Below are 19,384 nucleotides of genomic sequence, written 5' to 3' on the forward strand. Positions count from 1 at the left end.
ATTCCATTTTCTCTATTCCTCTCTGCATATAAAAAATTTTTCTCCCCCTAAGTTTTTATTTAGGAGTAGAATTTAGTGATTCATCGCTTGTATATAACACCCAGTGCTCAATACAAGTACCTTCCTTAATACCCATTACTCATTTAGGCTATCCCCCATCCATCTCACCTCCATAAACCCTCAGTTTGTTCAAAAACTTACTTATTTTTAAGATTTTAAAGTAATTTCTGCATCTAATGTGGGACTCAAATTTACAACCCCAGCCACGTGCCCCTATTCCTATCTGCATATAAACAAGTTTATAATTTTCCCATCTTAAACAAACAAATAAAAGCAACCATATCCTGCTTTGATCCCATGTCTCCTGCCAGTACTGCCCATTTCTCTGATCTCTTTCATAATCAAACTTCCTGGAGTGCCTGGCTTGCTCCATAGGTAGAGCATGTGATCCTTGATCTCAGGATTGTGAGTTTAAGCCCCATGTTTGGTGTGGAGATTAAGAAAAATAAAAACAAAGCCAAAATTTATTGAAAGAGCAGTTCCTGTAGAGTCTTTATTTCTTTACCTCTCCCTCCTTTTCTTATTTTTGTATTTTGTATTTTATTTTTTCTTAAGACTTTATTTGTCAGAGAGAGAAACAGCGAGAGAGGGAGCACGAGCAGGGGGAAGTGGGATAAGGAGAAGCAGGCTCCCTGCTGAGCAGGAAGCCCTATGCGGGACTTCTTCCCAATCAGGACCTGAGCAAAAGGTGGACGTTTAATGACTGAGCCACCCTGGCACTCTGTATTTTTTTATTTTATTTATTTATATTTTAAAAGATTTTATTTCTTTATTTGACAGACAGAGATCACAAGTAGCCAGAGAGGTGGGCAGAGAGAGACAGAGAAGCAGGCTCCCCACTGAGCAGAGATTCCCAATGCAGGGCTTGATCCCAGGACCCTGAGATCATGACCTGAGCTGAAGGCAGAGGCTTTAACCTACTGAGCCACCCAGGTGTCCCTGTATTTTTTATTTTTGACTGTGGTAAAATATATATAACATAAAATTTACCATCTTACCTATTTTTTTTTAAAGATTTATTTGCTTATTTGTCAAAGGGAGGGAGCACAAGCAGGCAGAGTGGCAGACAGAGGCAGAGAGAGAAGCAGGCTCCCTGCGGAGAACGGATCCCAGGACTCTGGGATCATGACCTGAGCCAAAGGCAGCAGCTTAGCCAACTGAGCCACCCAGCAGTCCCTCTTACCTATTTTTTAATTGTATAGTATGTAATAGTAATTTATTACATTGTTGTGTAACCAGTCTTTAGAATTCTTTTCATCTTGCAGAACAGAAAGTCCATACCCATTAAACAATTTCCCATTCTTGGGGTGCCTGGGTGGCTCAGTCATAAGCGTTTGCTTTCTGCTCAGATCATGATCTCAGGGTCCTGGGATCGAGCCCTGCATCAGGCTCCCTGCTTGGCGGGAAGCCTGCTTCTCCCTCTCCCACTTCCACTGCTTGTGTTCCCTCTCTTGTTGTGTTTCTTTGTTAAATGAATAAATAAAACCTTAAAAAAAAAAAAAAATTCCCGTTCTCTCCTCTTTCCAGACCTTGGCAACCATTTTTCTACTTTGTGTCTCTGTAAATTCTCTTAAGACTCTTGTACAATTTGGAAACACACAGTATTGGCCGTGATCGTATAGTGGTTAGTACTCTGCGTTGTGGAAACACACAGTATTTATCTTTTTGTAATTGGCTTATTTCACTTAACATAATATCCTCAAGGTTCATCCATGTTGAGACATATGTCGGAATTTCTTTGCTTTTTAAGATTGAATAATATTTCATCATATATATAAAAGAATGTGTTGTGGTTCAACCATTTATCCATTCAATCCAAGTGAGGGACACTTGGTTGCTTCCATCTTTTGGCCATTATGGATAATATATGTGAACATGGGTGTACAAAGATCTTTTCAAGACTCTGGTTTCAATTTTCTTGGGTATATTACCAGAAGTGGAGTTACTGGATCATATGGTAATCCTATTTTTAATTTTGTGAGGAATCACCATGTTGTTTTCCATAGCAGTTTTACTGTTTTGCATTCCCACCAACAGTACACAAGGATTCTGAGTTCTGCTTTTTTTTGCCAACACCTACTTCCTGTTTTTTTGATAGTAGCCATCCTAATGGGTGTAAGGTGGTACCTTAATGTGTTGTTGCTGTTGTTATTTTGTGAGCCCTGTAACCATTGTGGGCTTGAACTCAGGACCTGGATATCAAGAGCCTGGATGTCAAGGGTCACGTGCTTTAGTGACAAGCCAACCAGGTGCTGCTTGTAATAGTTTTTATTTGCATTTCTTTAATGGTTAGTGATATTGAACATCTTGTCACGTGCTCATTGGTTGTTTGTATATCTTCTTTGGATAAATGCCTGAATCTTTTGCCTGTTTTTTTAATGGGATTGTTTATGTTTTTGTTGATTCATTGTAGTTTGGTTATTAACTGCTTATTAGATAATGTAATTTGCAAGTATTTTCTCTTATTCTGTAAGCTGCCTTTTGACTCTGCTGATTGTGTCCTTTGAAGCACAGAAGTTTTTAATTTTGATATAGTCCAACTGATCTGTTTTTTCTTTTGTTCTTTAGTTCTGTTTGGTTTTTTGTGCTTTGGGCAAGAAATTGCCTAATCCAATCTCATGAGGCTTTTCTCCTGTGTTTCCTTCTCTGCCTCCTCCTTCTTGTTTATTTATTTATTTATTTTTAAAGATTTTATTTATTTATTTGACAGGCATAGATCACAAGTAGGCAGAGAGGCAGGCAGAGAGAGAGAGGAAGCAGGCACTCTGCTGAGCAGAGAGCCCGATGAGGGGCTCGATCCTAGGACCCTGGGATCATGACCTGAGCTGAAGGCAGAGGCTTTAACCCACTGAGCCACCCAGGTGCCCCTCCTCCTTCTTTTTTAAAGATTTACTTAGGGGCTCCTGGGTGGCTCAGTGGGTTAAAGCCCCTGCCTTCGGCTCAGGTCCTGGTCCTAGGATCAAGCCCTGCATCAGGCTCTCTGCTCAGAAGGGAGCCTGCTTCCCTTCCTCTCTCTCTCTGCCTGCCTCTCTGACTACTTGTGATCTTTGTCTGTCAAATAAATAAATAAAATCTTAAAAAAAAAAAAAAAAAGATTTACTGAGAGAGAGAGCGCATGAGCAGGGGGAGGGTCAGAGGGAACAGCAGGCTCCCCACTGAGCAGGGAGCCAGACAGGGGTCTGGGTCCCAGGACTCTGAGATCATGACCTGAGCTGAAGGCAGATGCTTAACCAACTGAGCCATCCTGGTGTCCCTCCTACGTTTTCTTCTAAGAGTTTTATAATTTTAACTTTTGTGTTTAGGTATTTGATCTGTTTTGAGTTAACTTTATATATAGTATTAAGTAATGATCTACCTTCATTTTTTTTGCAGGTGGATATTCTATTTTCCCAATATCATTTATTGAAAAGACTGTCCATTTCACATTGAATGGTCTTGATACTCTTGTTGAACTCATTTGACCATATATTCAATAGTTTCTTTCTTTTCTTTCTTTCCTTCCTGCCTTCCTTCTTTAAGATTTTATTTATTTATTTGTCAGAGAGAACCCAAAAGCGGGGGAAGTGGCAGAGGGAGAAGCAGGTTCCCTGCTCAGAAAGGAGTTCAGTGTGGGACTCAATCCCAGGATCCTAGGATCATGACCTGAGCCAAAGGCAGATGCTTAATGGACTAAGCTATGCAGGCATCCCGTGGTTTTTCAATTTTAGATGTATGTTGCCTTTCTGCTGTGAAAGATAAGGATTTGATTTTTTGTTACTGTGGTTGTTAGAAGCCTGCCTTTTCTTCTCCCTTACAAGAGTTTAAGGATCTTTATCCCAGTGTTAAAAAAAATTTCACGATAATGAACGTTTTGTGGGTCTTATTTATTTAGACTTGTATACCAGTTTCAACCTGGAAATATGTATCCTTCAGTTGTAGTGTTTTTGTTGTAATTTATTCCCTTTATTTTTCTCTATGTGTTCTTTTTGAAGTCCTGTTTTTGTTTTGTTTTTATATGGAATAACATTTAAAAAAAATTTTAAGTAATCTCAACACATAATATGGGGCTTACTCTCATGACACCAAGATCAAGAGTCCATGTTCTACCAACTGAGCCAGCCAGGTGCCCCTGAAGCCCTGTTTTTGTATACGACTTTCCACATCAGAATTTTTCTTCTATTTTCTTTAATATTTTCCCTTTTCTTAAAAGTTTTATTTTCTGTGATATTTCCTCTATCTTCTGTTTATTTTCTAGCCCTTCTATAGATTTTTTTGATATCTGCTATCATATTGTTAATTTCTTCTTCTTTTTTTTAAGAATTTTTATTTATTTGACCCAGATCTCAAGTAGGCAGAGTGGCAGGCAGAGAGAGAGGGGGGAAGCAGGTTCCCCCTGAGCAGAGAGCCCAATGCGGGGCTCGATCCTGGGACCCTGAGATCATGAGCTGAGCTGCCCTCTGAGCCACCCAGTCGCCCCCATGTCGTTAATTTCTAAGAGGTTTTTCTTAAATCTCTGTATGTTCCTTTTTTTTTTTAAAGGATTATTTATTTATTTATTTGACAGAGATCACAAGTAGGCAGAGAGGCAGGCAGAGAGAGAGAGGGAGAAGCAGGCTCCCTGCCAAGCAGAGAGCCTGATTCGGGGCTCGATCCCAGGACCCTGGAATCCTGACCTGAGTCAAAGGCAGAGGCTTTAACCCACTGAGCCACCCAGGTGCCCCGAGTATGTTCCTTTTTTTGTTGACTTTTGTTTTTGCTTCATAGATAAAATATTTTTGTTTAAATCTCTTGAGACTATTCATTAAGTTTTCCTCTTTTGTCTTTATTTCTTTTGAGTTTCTTTTTTGTTTTTGTCTTTGACTTCAGAGGTTTTCTTTAAATGTCTAAAGATTTTGGCTGTTTAAGTGAAAGACATTAAAAGACCAGATGGAAATGCTGTTGGCATGGGAAAAGCTAGGGAGGGGCCTGAATATCATCTTTTATGGAGCTTTTCTATTGTGGTAGTCAGTTTCCCTAGAGAGAAATACTCCAATCTCCTAAGAGGGGTGGGGTTGGAGAAATGGCTGAGAATATTGCTTAATCCTCATGTTTTCACTTTAGTATTTATTCCCACCCAGCTATGTTTGGTGGCTAGGAAACCAGAGTCCCTCTGGTTCAAACTCCCCAAAGAATAAACCGGTTTTCCTCTGGAGGGGAGATAGAAGTGGGGTAGTGGTAGCCAGACTGTGTGGCTAATGCTTGTCTTTTTAGGTGCTTGGGGCCTCTAATTTTTGAGTGTCTCTGGAATTTTACAGAATTACCTTTCTCCTAGTATGCTTCCTATTAGGTTTTAGCTTTCTTTGCTCTTCTAAGTTATATATCACTTACCTATCTGGTATCCAGGTTCTAAAATGTTGTTGAGATCTGTTATCTGTTTTCTATATCCTCTGAAATCTACGCCTTTTGAAATTTATTTATTTATTTATTTACTTAAATTAAAGTTTTCATTTATTTTTTAGTAATCTCTACACCCAGCATGGGCCTTGAACTCACAACTCTGAGATAAAGAGTTGCATGCTTTTCAGATGCCAGACACCTGTATCTTTTTTAAACCTTTATCATAATTTTAGTGGGATTCAAGAGGCTATAGAGATAATTACATATATTCAATTCAGAATCTCCTAGTCATGCTTCATCCCCCTCCAGTCTGGTTTTTGCCACTCTTGTCCTACTAAAATAGGTCATCATAGTAATCATGTTCTCCCCCGCCCCAGTTTTACTGAGATATAATTGACATATAACATTCTGTAAGTTTAATGTATAAAATGTGCCGATTTGCTACAGATCTGTATTGCAAAAGGTTTGCCACACTAAGATTGGTTAATATATCCTTCACCTCACCTAGTTACCTTTTTGTTGTTATTATTACTGTGAGCACATGAAAACACTACTGTCCTGGCAGCTTTGAAATATACAGTACAGTAGTGTTAAACTGTAATCACCATGCTGTACATTAGATCCCTAGAACTTACTCATCTCATAGCTGGAATTTGTACCCTTTGACAATATCTCCCTATTTGCCCACCCCTCAACCCTTGGCAACCACCCTTCTCCTCTCTGCTCCTCTCTTCGATGTTTTTTAGATTCCACATAAACTGAGATCATATAGTATTTGTCTTTCTCTGTTTGACTTATTTCACTTAGCATAATGCCATATAAGTCCGTCCCTGTTGTCACAAATCAAATTACATTTTTATGGCTGAATAATATTCCTTTGTGTATATATACGACATTTTCTTTATTCCTCCATCAGTGGATGCTTAGATTGTTTCCACATGTTGACTGTTGTGAATAATGTTTCAGTGAACATGGGACTCCAGATATCTCTTTGAGAAAGTGAGTGATTTTATCACCTTTGGATATATACCCGGAAGTGGGATTGCTAGATCTAATGGATTTCTTTCTTTTCTTTCTTTCTTTTTTAGGATTTTATTTATTTGTGTGTGAGAGAGAGAGAGAGCACGCTCACACATGAACAGGAGGAGGGGCAGAGGGAGAAGGAAAGGGAAAGACTCTCAAGCAGACTTCACACTGAGTGTGGAGTCTGATGGGGTGCTTGATCTCACAACCCTGAGTTCATGAACTAAGCTGAAACTAAGAGTCAGAGGCTCAAAGCACCGAGCCACCCACATACCCTGTGCATTTCTATTTTTCTTTCTTTTTTCTAATTTTTATTTTTTAAAAGATTTTATTTATTTATTTATCAGAGAGAGAGAGAGCACAGGCAGGGAGAAGGGAAAGCAAGGTCCCTGCTGAGCAAGAAGCCTGATACAGGACTCCATCCCAGGACTCTGGGATCATGGCTTGAGCCAGAGGCAGACATTTAACCGACTGAGCCACCCAGGCATCCATCCCTATTTTTAATTTTCTGGGGAATCTCCATACTGTTTTTCATAATGACTGTACCAATTTACATTCCTACCAGTGGTGCACCAGAATTCCCTTTTCTCCACATCCTTGCTTGCATTTTTTTAAAAATATTTTATTTATTTATTTGAGAGTGAGAGAGAGAGCATGAGAGGGGAGAATGTCAGAAGGAGAAGCAGACTTCCCGTGGAACTGAGAGCCTGACTCTGGACTCGATCCGGGGACTCTGGGATCATGACCTGAGCCTAAGGCAGTTGCTCAACCAACTGAGCCACCCAGGCGCCCTCTTGCTAGCATTTTTTATCTCTTGATTTTATGATAGTCATTCCAGCAGGTATGAGATGATATCTTGTAGTGGTTTTGATTTATGTTTCCCTAAGGATTAGTAACATTGAGCACCTGTAGCTGTTGGCCATTTGTATGTATTCTTTGGAAAAGTGTCTATTCAAGTTTTCTGCCCATTTTTTAAATTGGATTTTTTTTTTGCTCTTGATTTGTATGAGTTCCTTATACATTTTGTATGTCAGCTCCTCATCAGCTATATAGTTTGCAAATATTTCTTTCATTCAGTAGATTGCCTTTTCATTTGTTGATGGTTTCCTTCTATGTGTAAAAGCTTTTTATTTTAGTGTAGTCCCAACTGTTTACTTTTGCTTTTGTTTTCTTTGCTGCAGAAGATATATATATACATATACATACACACCTATATATGTATATATATATATATTTAATGCTGCTAAGGCTGATATCAAAGAAATTACTGTCTGTGTTTTCTTCTAGGAGTTTTATGATTTCATGTCTCGCACTTAGATCTTTAATCCATTTTGAATTTATTTTTACTTTTTTTGTTTTTGTTGTTTTGTTTTTTTAATATATATATATATTTTAAAGATTTTATTTATTTATTTGACAGAGAGAGAGAGACCACAAGCAGGCAGAGAGGTAGGCAGAGAAAGTAGGGGAAGGAGGCTCCCTACGGAGCAAGAGAGCCCGATGTGGGGCTCGATCCCAGGACCCTGAGATCACGACCTGAGCCGAAGGCAGAGGCTTAATCCACTGAGCCACCCAGGCGCCCCTGTTTTGTTTTGTTTTAAAGATTTTATTTAGGGTTGCCTGGGTGGCTCAGTGGGTTAAGCCTCTGCCTTAGGTTCAGGTCATGATCTCAGGGTCCTGAGATGGAGTCTCGCATTGGGCTCCCTGCTTGGCGGAGGCCTGCTTCTCCCTCTCCCACTGTCCCTGCTTGTGTTCTCTCTCGCTGTATTTCTCTCTGTCACATAAATAAATAAAATCCTTTAAAACAAAGATCTTATTTATTTATTTGTCAGAGAGAGAGCACAAGCAGGGGGAGCAGCAGGCAGAGGGAGAAGCAGGCAGAGGGAGAAGCAGGTACCCCTCTGAGCAAGGACCCTGATGTGGGATTGGATCCCAGGATCCTGGGATCATGACCTGAGCCAAAGGCAGGTGCTTAACCAATTGAGCCACTCAGGTGTTCCTTGAATTCATTTTCGTGTATGGGTTTAAGAAAGTGATCCAGTTTCATTTTTTTGCGTGTAGCTGTCCATTTTTTCCAGCACCATTTATTGAAGAGACTGTCTTTCCCCTGTTGTATAATCTTGCCTTTTTTGTCTTAGATTAATTGACCATATAAGCATGGGTTTATTTCTGGTCTCTCTTTGCTGTTCCACTGATCTGTGTGTCCATTTTGTGCCAGTACCAAACTGTTTTGGCTACTATAGTTATGTATGTATGTATTTATGATGACTGTAGCTTTTTAAATAGTTTGAAATCAGGAGGTGTGATGCCTTTAGCTTTGTTCTTAAGATTATTTTGACTATATGGGATCTTTTGTGGTTTCATATGAATTTTAGAATTTTTTCTGTTTCTGTGAAAAGTGCCATTGGAATTTTTTTTTTTTAAGATTTTATTTATTTATTTGTCAGAGAGAGTGAGCACAGGCAGACAGAGTGGAGGCAGAGGCAGAGGGAGAAGCAGGCTCCCTGCTGAGCAAGGAACCCAATGTGGGACTCGATCCCAGGACGCTGGGATCATGACCTGAGCTGAAGGCAGCTGCTTAACCAACTGAGCCACCCAGGCGTCCCGCCATTGGAATTTTGATAAGGATTACACCGAATCTATAGATGGCTTTTGATGCAGATTTCAGCAATCTTAATTCTTCTGATTCATAAACAGGTATATCTTTCCACTTGTGTCTCCTTCAGTTTCTTTCAACAGGTTTTATAGTTTTCAATGTACAGATCTTTCACCTTCTTCTTTATCTTATTTTTACCTATTTTATTGGTTTTGATGTTTTTGTTAATGGAATTGTTTTCTTTCTTTTTTTTTAGATAGTATATAGAAATGCAACTGATTTTTTAATGTCGATTTGATTAATTGTTGATTAAATGTTGATTAATGCTGAAACATTACTGAATTCATTAGATCTCACTTGGTGGAGATTTATGATTTTTTTTTTAAGATTTTATTTATTTATTTGACAGACAGAGATCATAAGTAGGCAGAGAGGCAGGCAGAGAGAGAGGAAGGGAAGCAGGCTCCCCACTGAACAGAGAGCACAACGCGGGGCTCGATCCCAGGACTCCAAGATCATGACCTGAGCCAAAGGCAGAGCCTCAACCCGCTAAGCCACCCAGGCGCCCCATGATTTTTTATATATAAGATATGTTATCAGCAAACAGTTACATGCCCTCCTTTCTGATATGGCTGCTTGTATTTCCTTTTTTTGGTGGGGGGATTGCTATTTTTTATGACAAATATTCCACATTCATGATCCTCTCCAGTCAGAAGCTGTGGGGTTTTTTTTTTTTAAGTTTTGTTTATTTAAGTAATCTCTGCATCCCACATGGGGCTGGAGCTCAAGACCCTGAGATCAAGAGTCGTGTGCTCCTCTGACTGAGTCAGTCAGGTGTCCCAGTCAGAAGTTCTGTGAAACCATGCTCTCAGCTGTGGCCAGAGAATGAAGTCATCTGACTGACCCATCCTGTAAATGACACCATGGATAGTGTAGGTTTTATTTTATTTATTTATTTTTTTAAGATTTTATTTATTTATTTGTCAGAGAGAGAGAGAGAGAGAGAGCGAGTGAGCACAGGCAAACAGAATGGCAGGCAGAGGCAGAGGGAGAAGCAGGCTCCCTGCCGATCAAGGAGCCCGATGTGGGACTCGATCCCAGGACGCCGGGATCATGACCTGAGCTGAAGGCAGCTGCTGCTTCCCGATAGTGTAGGTTTTAAACTGACCGTTGAACCTCCCAGTCACCTTGCCAGCCTCGGCCATGTTCTTTTGAATGGACACGTGGTCCTTGGCACTGATGATGTGGTTGCTGGAGGAGCAGTTTTGAGACATGTACAGTTCCATAAATTTGCTGGCATCATTCTGCATGTTGAGGGTATGCCTGCTGCCACCCTGGATACCTTTCTTTTTCTAGCCTACTTGCTGTGGCTAGGACTTCTAGTACTATGTTGAATACGAACGGTCAGAATGGGCACCCTTGTCTTGTTTCTGATCTTTGAGGGAAAGCTTTGAGTATACTAGCTATGGGCTTTTCATATATGGCTTTTATTATGTTGAGTTATGTTTCTTCTATGTCCAATTTGTTGATCATTTTTATCATGAAATGATGTTGAATCTTGTCAGTTGCTTCTTCTGTGTCAAGATGATTGTATGATATTTGTCTTTCATTCTGTTAACGTGGTATATTACATTTATTGATTTTCTGTATGTTGAAACATCCTTGCATCCCAGGAGTAATTCTGACTTGATCATGGCATATGGACTTTTTAACGTGCTGTTGAATTTATTTTGCTACTATTTTGTTGAGAATTTTTGTGTCTTTATTCATCAGAAATTTTGGTCTGCTGTTTTCTCATAGTGTCCCTGTCCGGCTTTGCTATCTGTGTAATGCTGGCCTCACAAAATGAGTTTGGAAATGTTTCCTCCTCTTCAGTTTTTGGAAGAGTTGAAAAGAACTCATGTTAATTCTTCTTTCAGTATTTGGTAGAATTCTCCCATGGAGCTGTGTGGTCCTGGGCTTTTCTTTATTGGGAGGTGTTTGATTACTAATTCAATCTCCTCAGTTGTTACTGGTCTGTTCAGATTTTCTGTGTATTTTATTTGTCTCTGTTTATGATTAGGACTTGGTAGGTTGTATGTTACTAGGAATTTATTTCTTCTAGGTTATAGAATTCTAGGTTTATCTACTTCTAGGTTATAGAATTTGGTGGCATATCTTTGTTCATGGCAATCTCTTAAGATCTTTTGTATTTCTGTGGTATCAGTTGTAATGTCTCTTATGTATAATTTTGAGTTCTCTTTTTCTTGGTAAGTCTATCTAATGTGTTGCCAATTTTGTTTATCTTTTCAAAAAACCAGCACTTGTTTGTCTCTTCTCTATTTTATTTATTTCTGCTCTGATTTTTGTTCTCATTTTTTCTGTTAAGTTTGGGCTTAACATATTCTTTCTCTAACTCCTTGAGGTTTTGGAGGATTTTTTTTTTCTTTATGTGGGCACTTATTGCTATAAACGTCCCTCTTTGCATTGTTTTTGCTGCATATCATGAATTTTCATATGTTGCATTACCATTTATGTTTGCTTCAAGACTTTAAAAATTTCATCTTTGACTCATTAGGTTGTTCAGGAGTATATTGTTTAATTTCCACATATTCGTTAATTTTCTGATTTTTTTCCTGTTACTGATTTCTAGTTTCATATCATTTTGGCCAGAAAAGAATACTTGGTATGATTTCAGTATTTTTGAATTTGTCAGGATGCGTTTCGTCATTTAATACATACTCTATCCTGGAGAATGTTCCATGTATACTTGAAAAGAATGTGTATTCTGCTCTTGGATGGAATGTCCTATATGTGTCTGTTAGGGCCATTTGGTCTAAAGTATAGTCTTTTTCAAGCTGATAATACTTGATTTTGATTACGTACGAAACCTATCCTTTTAGCCTCCTCCTGACATTTTATGTTTTTATATTACAGTTTACATCTTTTTATGTTGTGTATCCATTGACAAATTATTGTAGTTATAGCTATTTTTAATACTTTTTTTTTTTTAAGTGGGCTCCAGGGGCACCTGGGTGGCTTAGTGGGTTAAAGACTCTGACTTCGGCTCAGGTCATGATCCTAGGGTCCTGGGATCGAGCCCTGCATCAGGCGCTCTGCTCTTTGGGGAGCCTACTCCCCCCTCACTCTCACTGCCTGCCTCTCTGCTTACTTGTGATCTCTGTCTGTCAAATAAATAAAATTTTAAAACAAACAAACAAACAAACAAAACAAAAAATAAAGTGGGTTCCACACCCGGCGTGGGGCTTGAACTCAGGACCCTAAGATCAAGAATCACCATGCTCTATTAACTGACCCAGCTAGGTGTCCTGGTACTTTTGTTCTTTAAACTTTATGCTAGAGTTAAGTGATTAACATGGCTATATTGCACTATTAGAATATTCTGAATCTGATTATATGTTTAGCTTTACCAGTGTGACATGTATTTTCATGTTTTCATATTGCCAGTTAGCATCCTTTCATTTTAGCTCAGTGAACTCCTTTCAGCATTTCTTACAAGTTAGGTTGAGTGGTGATGAATTTTCTTAGTTTTTCTTTGTTAGGGAAAGTGTTTCTCGCCTTCATTTCTGAAAACAAACTTTCTGGGTAAATTATTCTTGGTTGGGATTTTTCTTTTTCTTTCATCACTTTGAATATATTATTCTATCATCTCCTGCCCTGCAAGGTTTTTGCTAAAATGTCCACAATTGCCTGATGGAGGTTTTCTTGTATGAGAGAATTTTTTTTCTTGTTGATTTTTAAATTTAATTAATTGATTTGAAAAATTTATTTATTTAAGGGGTGCCTGGGTGGTTCAGTTTGTTGGGGTATCTGACTTCAGCTCAGGTCATGATCCCAGGGTTCTGGGATTGAGCCCTGCATTGGGCTCCTTGCTCAGTGGGAGCCTCCTTCTCCCTCTCCCTCTCCCTGCTGCTCCCCCTTCTTGTGTTCTCTCTTTCTCTCTCAAATAGGTGGATAAAATCTTCTTAAAAAGAACCATAAATAAAATTTTATTTATTTAAGTAACCCTACACCCAAAGTGGGGCTTGACCATGACCTTGAGATCAAAGTTGCACACTCTTCCATTGAGCCAGCCAGGCATTCCTTCTTGTTGATTTTAAAAATTCTCTCCTTACAGCATGCCTTGCCGGTGCAGTCTGTGAAGTATGTAATTCTTGATTTCAGAGTCATGAGTTCATGCTGGACAGTGGGATAGAGTTTACTTAAAAAAAAATTAAATTCTCAGGGCACCTGGGTGTCTCAGTGGGTTGAAGCCTCTGCCTTCAGCTCAGATGCATGATCCCAGGGTCCTGGGGTCAAGCCCCACATCCGGCTCTCTGCTCAGTGGGGAGCCTGCTTCCCCCTCTTTCTCTGCCTGCCTCTCTGCCTACTTGTGATCTCTGTCAAATAAATAAATAAAATCTTTAAAATAAATTTAAAAAAATTAAATTCTCTCTCTCTGTCTCTCTCTCTCTTTTTTTTTTTTTTTTAAAGTAGACTCCATGCCCAGTGTGGAACCCAGCTCAGGGCTTGAACTCATGACCCTGAGGTCAAGACCTGAGATCAAGAGTTGGATGTTTAACTGACTGAGCCATCCAGGTGCCCCTTAAATTCTCTCTTTATCTTTGATTTTAGATACTTTTATTATAATGTATCTTGGAGAACATTGTTTTGGATTGGAATTTTTGGAATTTACTTTCATGAATTGGGTGTCCAAAACGCTTTCCAGGTTTGGGAAGTTCTCAACCATTATTCCTTTGAATAAACTTTCTACCACTTCTCTTCTCCTTCTGGGATTCTAGGGATGCAGAAATTGTTTCTCTTAATGTGTCCCATAAGTTCCATAAGCTTTCTTCTTTCCTTTTCATTCTCTTTTTCCCTTCTGACTGGGTAATTTCAAATGATCACTCCTCAGGCTCACTGATTCTTTTGTTTGATCTAATCCATGAGGTACTTGTAAATTGCCAAATCCAACAAGGTTTTGTTTTGGTTTTGGTTTTGGTTTAGTTTTCATCTTACGTAATGTCTTAGCATCATTCGCTAGGGTTGACTATTCTCCATTTCTTGAAATAATCTCCTTGTTTGTCTCTGGTTATACAACCACTTTTAGTCTTGCCCTTTTGACCCTTCTCTTTTGGTCTCTTTGTCAGCTACTTTATTCAGTTTCTGATTATTTAAAGTTCTTTAGGTCTTCTTACTTTACCTTCTCTCTAAATATACTTTCTTCCTAAATTTTAGTTATTACTATGCTAACAGATTACACGTTATAATTGCTAGGCCAGACCTCTCCTCTGTGTATCCAGCTGCCTAATTGGTATTTTTCCCTGGAAATCTGACAGGTTATTCAAGGTTTTGTTTTTATTTGGTTGGTTGTTTGTTTTGTTTTGTTTTAGTAAGTTCTAGGCCCATTGTGGAGCTTGAGTCCATGATCCTGAGATCAAGAGTCAAATGTTCTATGACTGAGCCAGCCAGGTGCCTCTGAAATTTAACATATTCAAAATTTAATGCTTGCTAGTAGTCCCCTAATCTCTACAATGTCGTTAATGATATCGCCGTCCATCCAGTTACTCAAGCTAGACACTGTCCTTGCCTATGTCCAATCAATAAACTAGTCCTGTTGATTCTTATAAGCTAAATCTCAAATCTTTCCACCCTTTTTTTTGTTTTTTGATCTTTACTGCCATCTCTTCAGTTATAGACTGCATTGTGTCTTGTTTGGGTATTATAGTGACTGCCTAATTGATATTCCCATTCAACTCCTGCCTCACTCTAATTTGTTCTTCCCGTAGTAGCCACAGTAATATTTTCAAAACATTGATTAGACCTTACAACTTCTTTCTTACATAAAATTATTCATTAACTGTCTAATGTGTTCAGAATGAAAACCAAGCACTTCAACACAGGCTGGAACTTTCTGTATCCCTCTCCCTCCTTCATTACACTCTAGCTTCACTGCCCTTCCGTTCCTTTTAGATCCCTTTGAAAGTCCCACTTTGTGGGGCATGTGCCTGGCTCAGTCAGTTAAGCATCTGCCTTTGGCTCTGCTCATGATCCCAGGGTCCTGGGATCGAGCCCCTGCTTCCCTTCCTTTCTCTCTCTGCCTGCCTCTCTGCCTACTTGTGATCTCTGTCTGTCAAATAAACAAATAAAATCTTTAAATAAATAAATAAATAAAATCTTTAAACGTAAATAAATAAATAAATAGATAAATATCACCTTTTTGACCAGACTAACTAAAGTAGGTTACAGCTTTCTGTTTTGTCTCTCTAGCCCATTTATCATAGTGGGTAATTATGCAATTGCTTTATGATTATTTGATTAATGTCTTTATCTCTGCTAAATGCTAAATTTCATTAGGACCAAGACTATCTCTGGTATAGCTTAGAATTTTGTCCTTGGTACCTGTCCTTGTCTGGTACTCTAAAGGAGAATTCAGTATTTGTTGAATAAACAGATGTGAACTCTTTTTATATCTCAGGGACCATTATAAGAGCTTTACATGTATTTATTTTCATCTCCATAACAATTCTATTGCATAGGTCCTATTACTGTCCTCATTTTACAAGTAAGGTTAGGCAACTTATCCAGAGTCATACAGCTAGTACATGGTGACAGAATTAAATCTAAGTCTTTGTAATTATTGAGCCTGTGTTTCTTTATTTCTTTTTTAAGCCTGTGTTTTAACCACTTTCTGCTAACTAATAGGATCTGTAATCAAGAAAGATACTTTTGAAGAAACATTTGGTAAACATTGATTCATTGCCTACTTAATTCCTAAATGAGTAGTGAATAATTGAATGCCTGTATAAAAACTGAATCCGAGGTGCTTGGGTGGCTCAGTGGGTTAAAGCCTCTGCCCTCTGCTCAGGTCCATGATCCCAGGGTCCTGAGATCCAGCCCCTGATCAGGCTGTCTGCTCAGCAGGGAGACTGCTTCCTCCTCTCTCTGCCTGCCTCTCTGCCTACTTGTGATTTCTGTCTGTGAAATAAATAAATAAAATCTTTAAAAAATAATAAAAAAATGAAACTGAATCTGATTTTTCTTCATTTGTAAAATAAAGAAAATGATTTTTTTTGTTGTTGTTAACCCAAGTTGAGTTATTATTAAATCATTATTTTATTTTTTAATTATAGGATTTACAAACTGGAAGGGCCAGGCACGCTAACATTTTACCCCTCCCCCACCTCATTTCAACTATCAAAGATAATACTTGCCTTGCCGTTAAAGAATGTTGGGGTTTGAGGGGTTTCAGTTTGAAGCATTCCTCTTCCTCCAGTCCACATAAGAAATAAGAGAGTTTGAGAGATAAAAATCAAAACAAAACATTTATTATTATTAAAACTAATAGTCAAAAAGGTAGCTTATATCTCCGGCCAGTGGATTTCTTTTTTTTTTCTTTTTTTTTTTTTTAGATTTTATTTATTTATTTGACAGAGAACACAAGTAGGCAGAGAGGCAGGCAGAGAGAGGAGGAAGCAGGCTCCCTGCTGAGCAGAGAGCCCGATGCGGGACTCAATCCCAGGACCCTGAGATCATGACCTGAGCCAAAGGCAGCGGCTTAACCCACTGAGCCACCCAGGCGCCCTCTGGCCAGTGGATTTCTAATACTACCCCAGAATTGACGGATTTATCTACCTAGATATAGCAGTGATTTAAAAAAAAGCAAATGGAAAGCTATGGACTTCCCTGTCTGGTGGCTTACCCTTTTAAACTTAACCAGTTTGAAGGGGCACCTGGGTGGCTCAGTTGGTTAAGTGACTAACTCTTGGTTTCTGCTCAGCCCATGATCTCAGGGTCTTGAGAACAAGCCCTGTGTCGGGCTCCCCAATGAGGGTGGAACCTTGTTTGGGATGCTTTTGCCCCTTTTCCTTTGCCCCTCTCCCACCCATGCACGCTCTTTCTCTCTCTAAAACAAACAAAAGACTTAATCATTGTGGAGTAGCAGCGCTGAATGTGTATAGGCATACCTTATCCTATCATGCTTCACTTTATTGTGCTCTGCAGTTACTGTATTTTTTACAAACTAAAGATTTGTGCCAGTCCTGTGTTCAGCAAATTGGCACCATTTTTCCAACAGCATTTGCTCATTTCGTGTCATTTTGGTAGTCCTTGCAATATTTCAAATTTTTTAAATTGTTACATTGTTCATGGTTATCTGTGATCAGTGATCTTTGCTGTTACTATTTTAATTGTTCTGGGGTGCCATGAACCCATGTGAGACGGTGAACTTAACTGATAAATGTTGTGTGTGATCTGACTGCTTCATTGGCTCTTCCCCATCTCTCTCCCTCTCTTTAAGCTTTCAAATAAGTAAATAAAATGTCTTTAAGTGAAGAATCAAAAATGACACCTAGAGGAGAGGAGGAGGGAGGGGTTTTTTTTTTTTTTAAGACTTTATTTATTTATTTGTCAGAGAGAGATAAAGAGCACAAGCAGGGGAGCAACAGGCAGAGGGAGAAGCAGTTCCCTGCTGAGCAAGGAGCCTGATGTGGGACTTGGTTCCAGGATTCCGGGATCATGACTTGAGTTGAAGGCAGAGGCTTAACCCACTGAGCCACCCAGGTCATCCCTTAAAGATGTTTTAGAAATTGATTTTTCTTTTTTTAATAATTGGGATTAATTATTGACCTTGTTTATAGTTTATGAAAGCCATTGCTTTCTCAAAGACTAACAATGGAAAGGCTGTGGTTGGGGGAGCCAGATGATCCTGAGTTAAGAATAAGATTCCAGGGGTGCCTGGGTGGCTCAGTGGGTTAAAACCTCTGCCTTCGGCTCAGGTCATGACCTCAGGGTCCTGGGATCAAGCCCCAAATAGGGCTCTTTGCTCAGTAGGGAGCCTGCTTCCTCCTCTCTCTGCCTGCTACTCTGCCTGCTTGTGATCTCTGTCTGTCCAGTAAATAAATAAAATCTTAAAAAAAAAAAAGAATAAGATTCTACTATTTATTTATTATGTAAACTTAAAGCAGCAGGCTCCTCTGAATCTTAGTTTCTGAATCAATACCAAAATGGAAATGAATGTCTTATTATCTTCTTTGTAAGGATTATGTTAGATAACAAAGTCCTCTAGAACTTGGAATATGGTAGGTAGCCAGCAAATGTTATTTTGCCTTCTCTTTTCCTGACAGAAAGATAATCAAATAATAGGTCATTTGCAACTATCTTGTGTTTACTTTTCTACTTTGTTTGTTTGTTTTTGATATTATCTTGGGTAATTACTTTTGAAAAACTAGGTCAGGGGCACTTTTACTTTGCTACTGTGAGTTTTTGGTGATGGTTTTTGTTTGTTTGTTTGTTTGTTTTTTCCTGTCATTGTTCTATTTTTGCATTACATCTTATGCCCATTGAAGGCCAATTTTTTCTTTTAAAGGTTTTATTTAGGGACGCCTGGGTGGCTCAGTTGGTTAAGCATCTGCTTAATGTGGGTTCAGACTAAAAACTCAAGATCAAGAGTCATATGTTCTACCACCTGTGCCAGCCAGGCACCCCAGGAAATACTAATTTTTTAGGTGATATAGTGACATTGTGCTTTGTTTTATAAAAAAGATTTTCTTTTTCAGGGCTGGCTGGCTCAGTTTGAAGAATGTGCAACTCTTGGTCTCAGGGTCAGGAGTTTGAACCCCACATTTAATGTTAGGATTGCTTAAATAAATAAATAAAGTTTTAAGAAAAGAATTTTTCTGGCTTATATGTGGGAACATTTTAGAATGACATGGTATATTTAGTATTTGTTTTGAAATCATGTGGGTGGTGGAGAAATAGGTAGAGCTACAGATGAAGCAATTTGTCCATGAATAATTATTGAAGCTAAGTAAGAAGTATGTAAGGATTCATTATACTCTTTTGTTTACTTTTGTTTATGTTTTCCATTATAAAAAGTAAAACAGGGACGCCTGGGTGGCTCAGTTGGTTGGGCAGCTGCCTTTGGCTCAGGTCATGATCCCAGGGTCCTGGGATCGAGTCCCACATCGGGCTCCTTGCTCGGCAGGGAGCCTGCTTCTCCCTCTGCCTCTGCCTGCCTCTTTGTCTGCCTGTGCTCGCTTGCTCTCTCTCCCTCTGTCTCTGACAAATAAATAAATAAAATCTTTAATTAAAAAAAAAAAAAAAGTAAAACAGTTCTTGTTATTAAAATTTGCTTCCAGGGCGCCTGGGTGGCTCAGTGGGTTGGGCCTCTGCCTTCTGCTGAGGTCATGATCCCAGGGTCCTCGGGTCGGGCCCCGCATAGGGCACTCTGGTCAGCGGGAAGCCTGCTTCCTCCTCTCTCTCTGCCTGCCTCTCTGCCTACTTGTGATCTCTCTCTCTGTCAGGTAAATAAATAAAATCTTTAAAAAACAAAAAAAATTTGCTTTCTATCCTCTGCCCGGAGTGTCATCT

The 19,384-nt window shown here is 39.1% G+C and overlaps 1 protein-coding gene and 1 pseudogene across 7 annotated transcripts in view; one reads left to right on the top strand and one right to left on the bottom strand.

Moving 5' to 3' along the window:
• The window catches only part of RBMS2 (RNA binding motif single stranded interacting protein 2), a 74,519-nt gene that overhangs the window by 14,156 nt on the left and 40,979 nt on the right, over window positions 1-19,384 (top strand). The window contains exon 1 of one of the 7 annotated variants that reach the window (XM_032348685.1): window positions 2,257-2,309. The exons of the other annotated variants lie outside the window; for them this stretch is intronic. Within the exon in view, the coding sequence (XP_032204576.1) occupies window positions 2,272-2,309 (38 nt within the window). The 5' untranslated portion in view covers window positions 2,257-2,271. Of the gene's footprint in view, window positions 1-2,256; window positions 2,310-19,384 lie in introns of those variants that run through there. 7 annotated transcript variants of the gene reach the window in all.
• On the bottom strand, window positions 9,878-10,344 carry LOC116593942 (annotated as a pseudogene).

Source organism: Mustela erminea, chromosome 6 (assembly GCF_009829155.1).
Source record: "Mustela erminea isolate mMusErm1 chromosome 6, mMusErm1.Pri, whole genome shotgun sequence".
Lineage (NCBI taxonomy): Eukaryota > Metazoa > Chordata > Mammalia > Carnivora > Mustelidae > Mustela > Mustela erminea.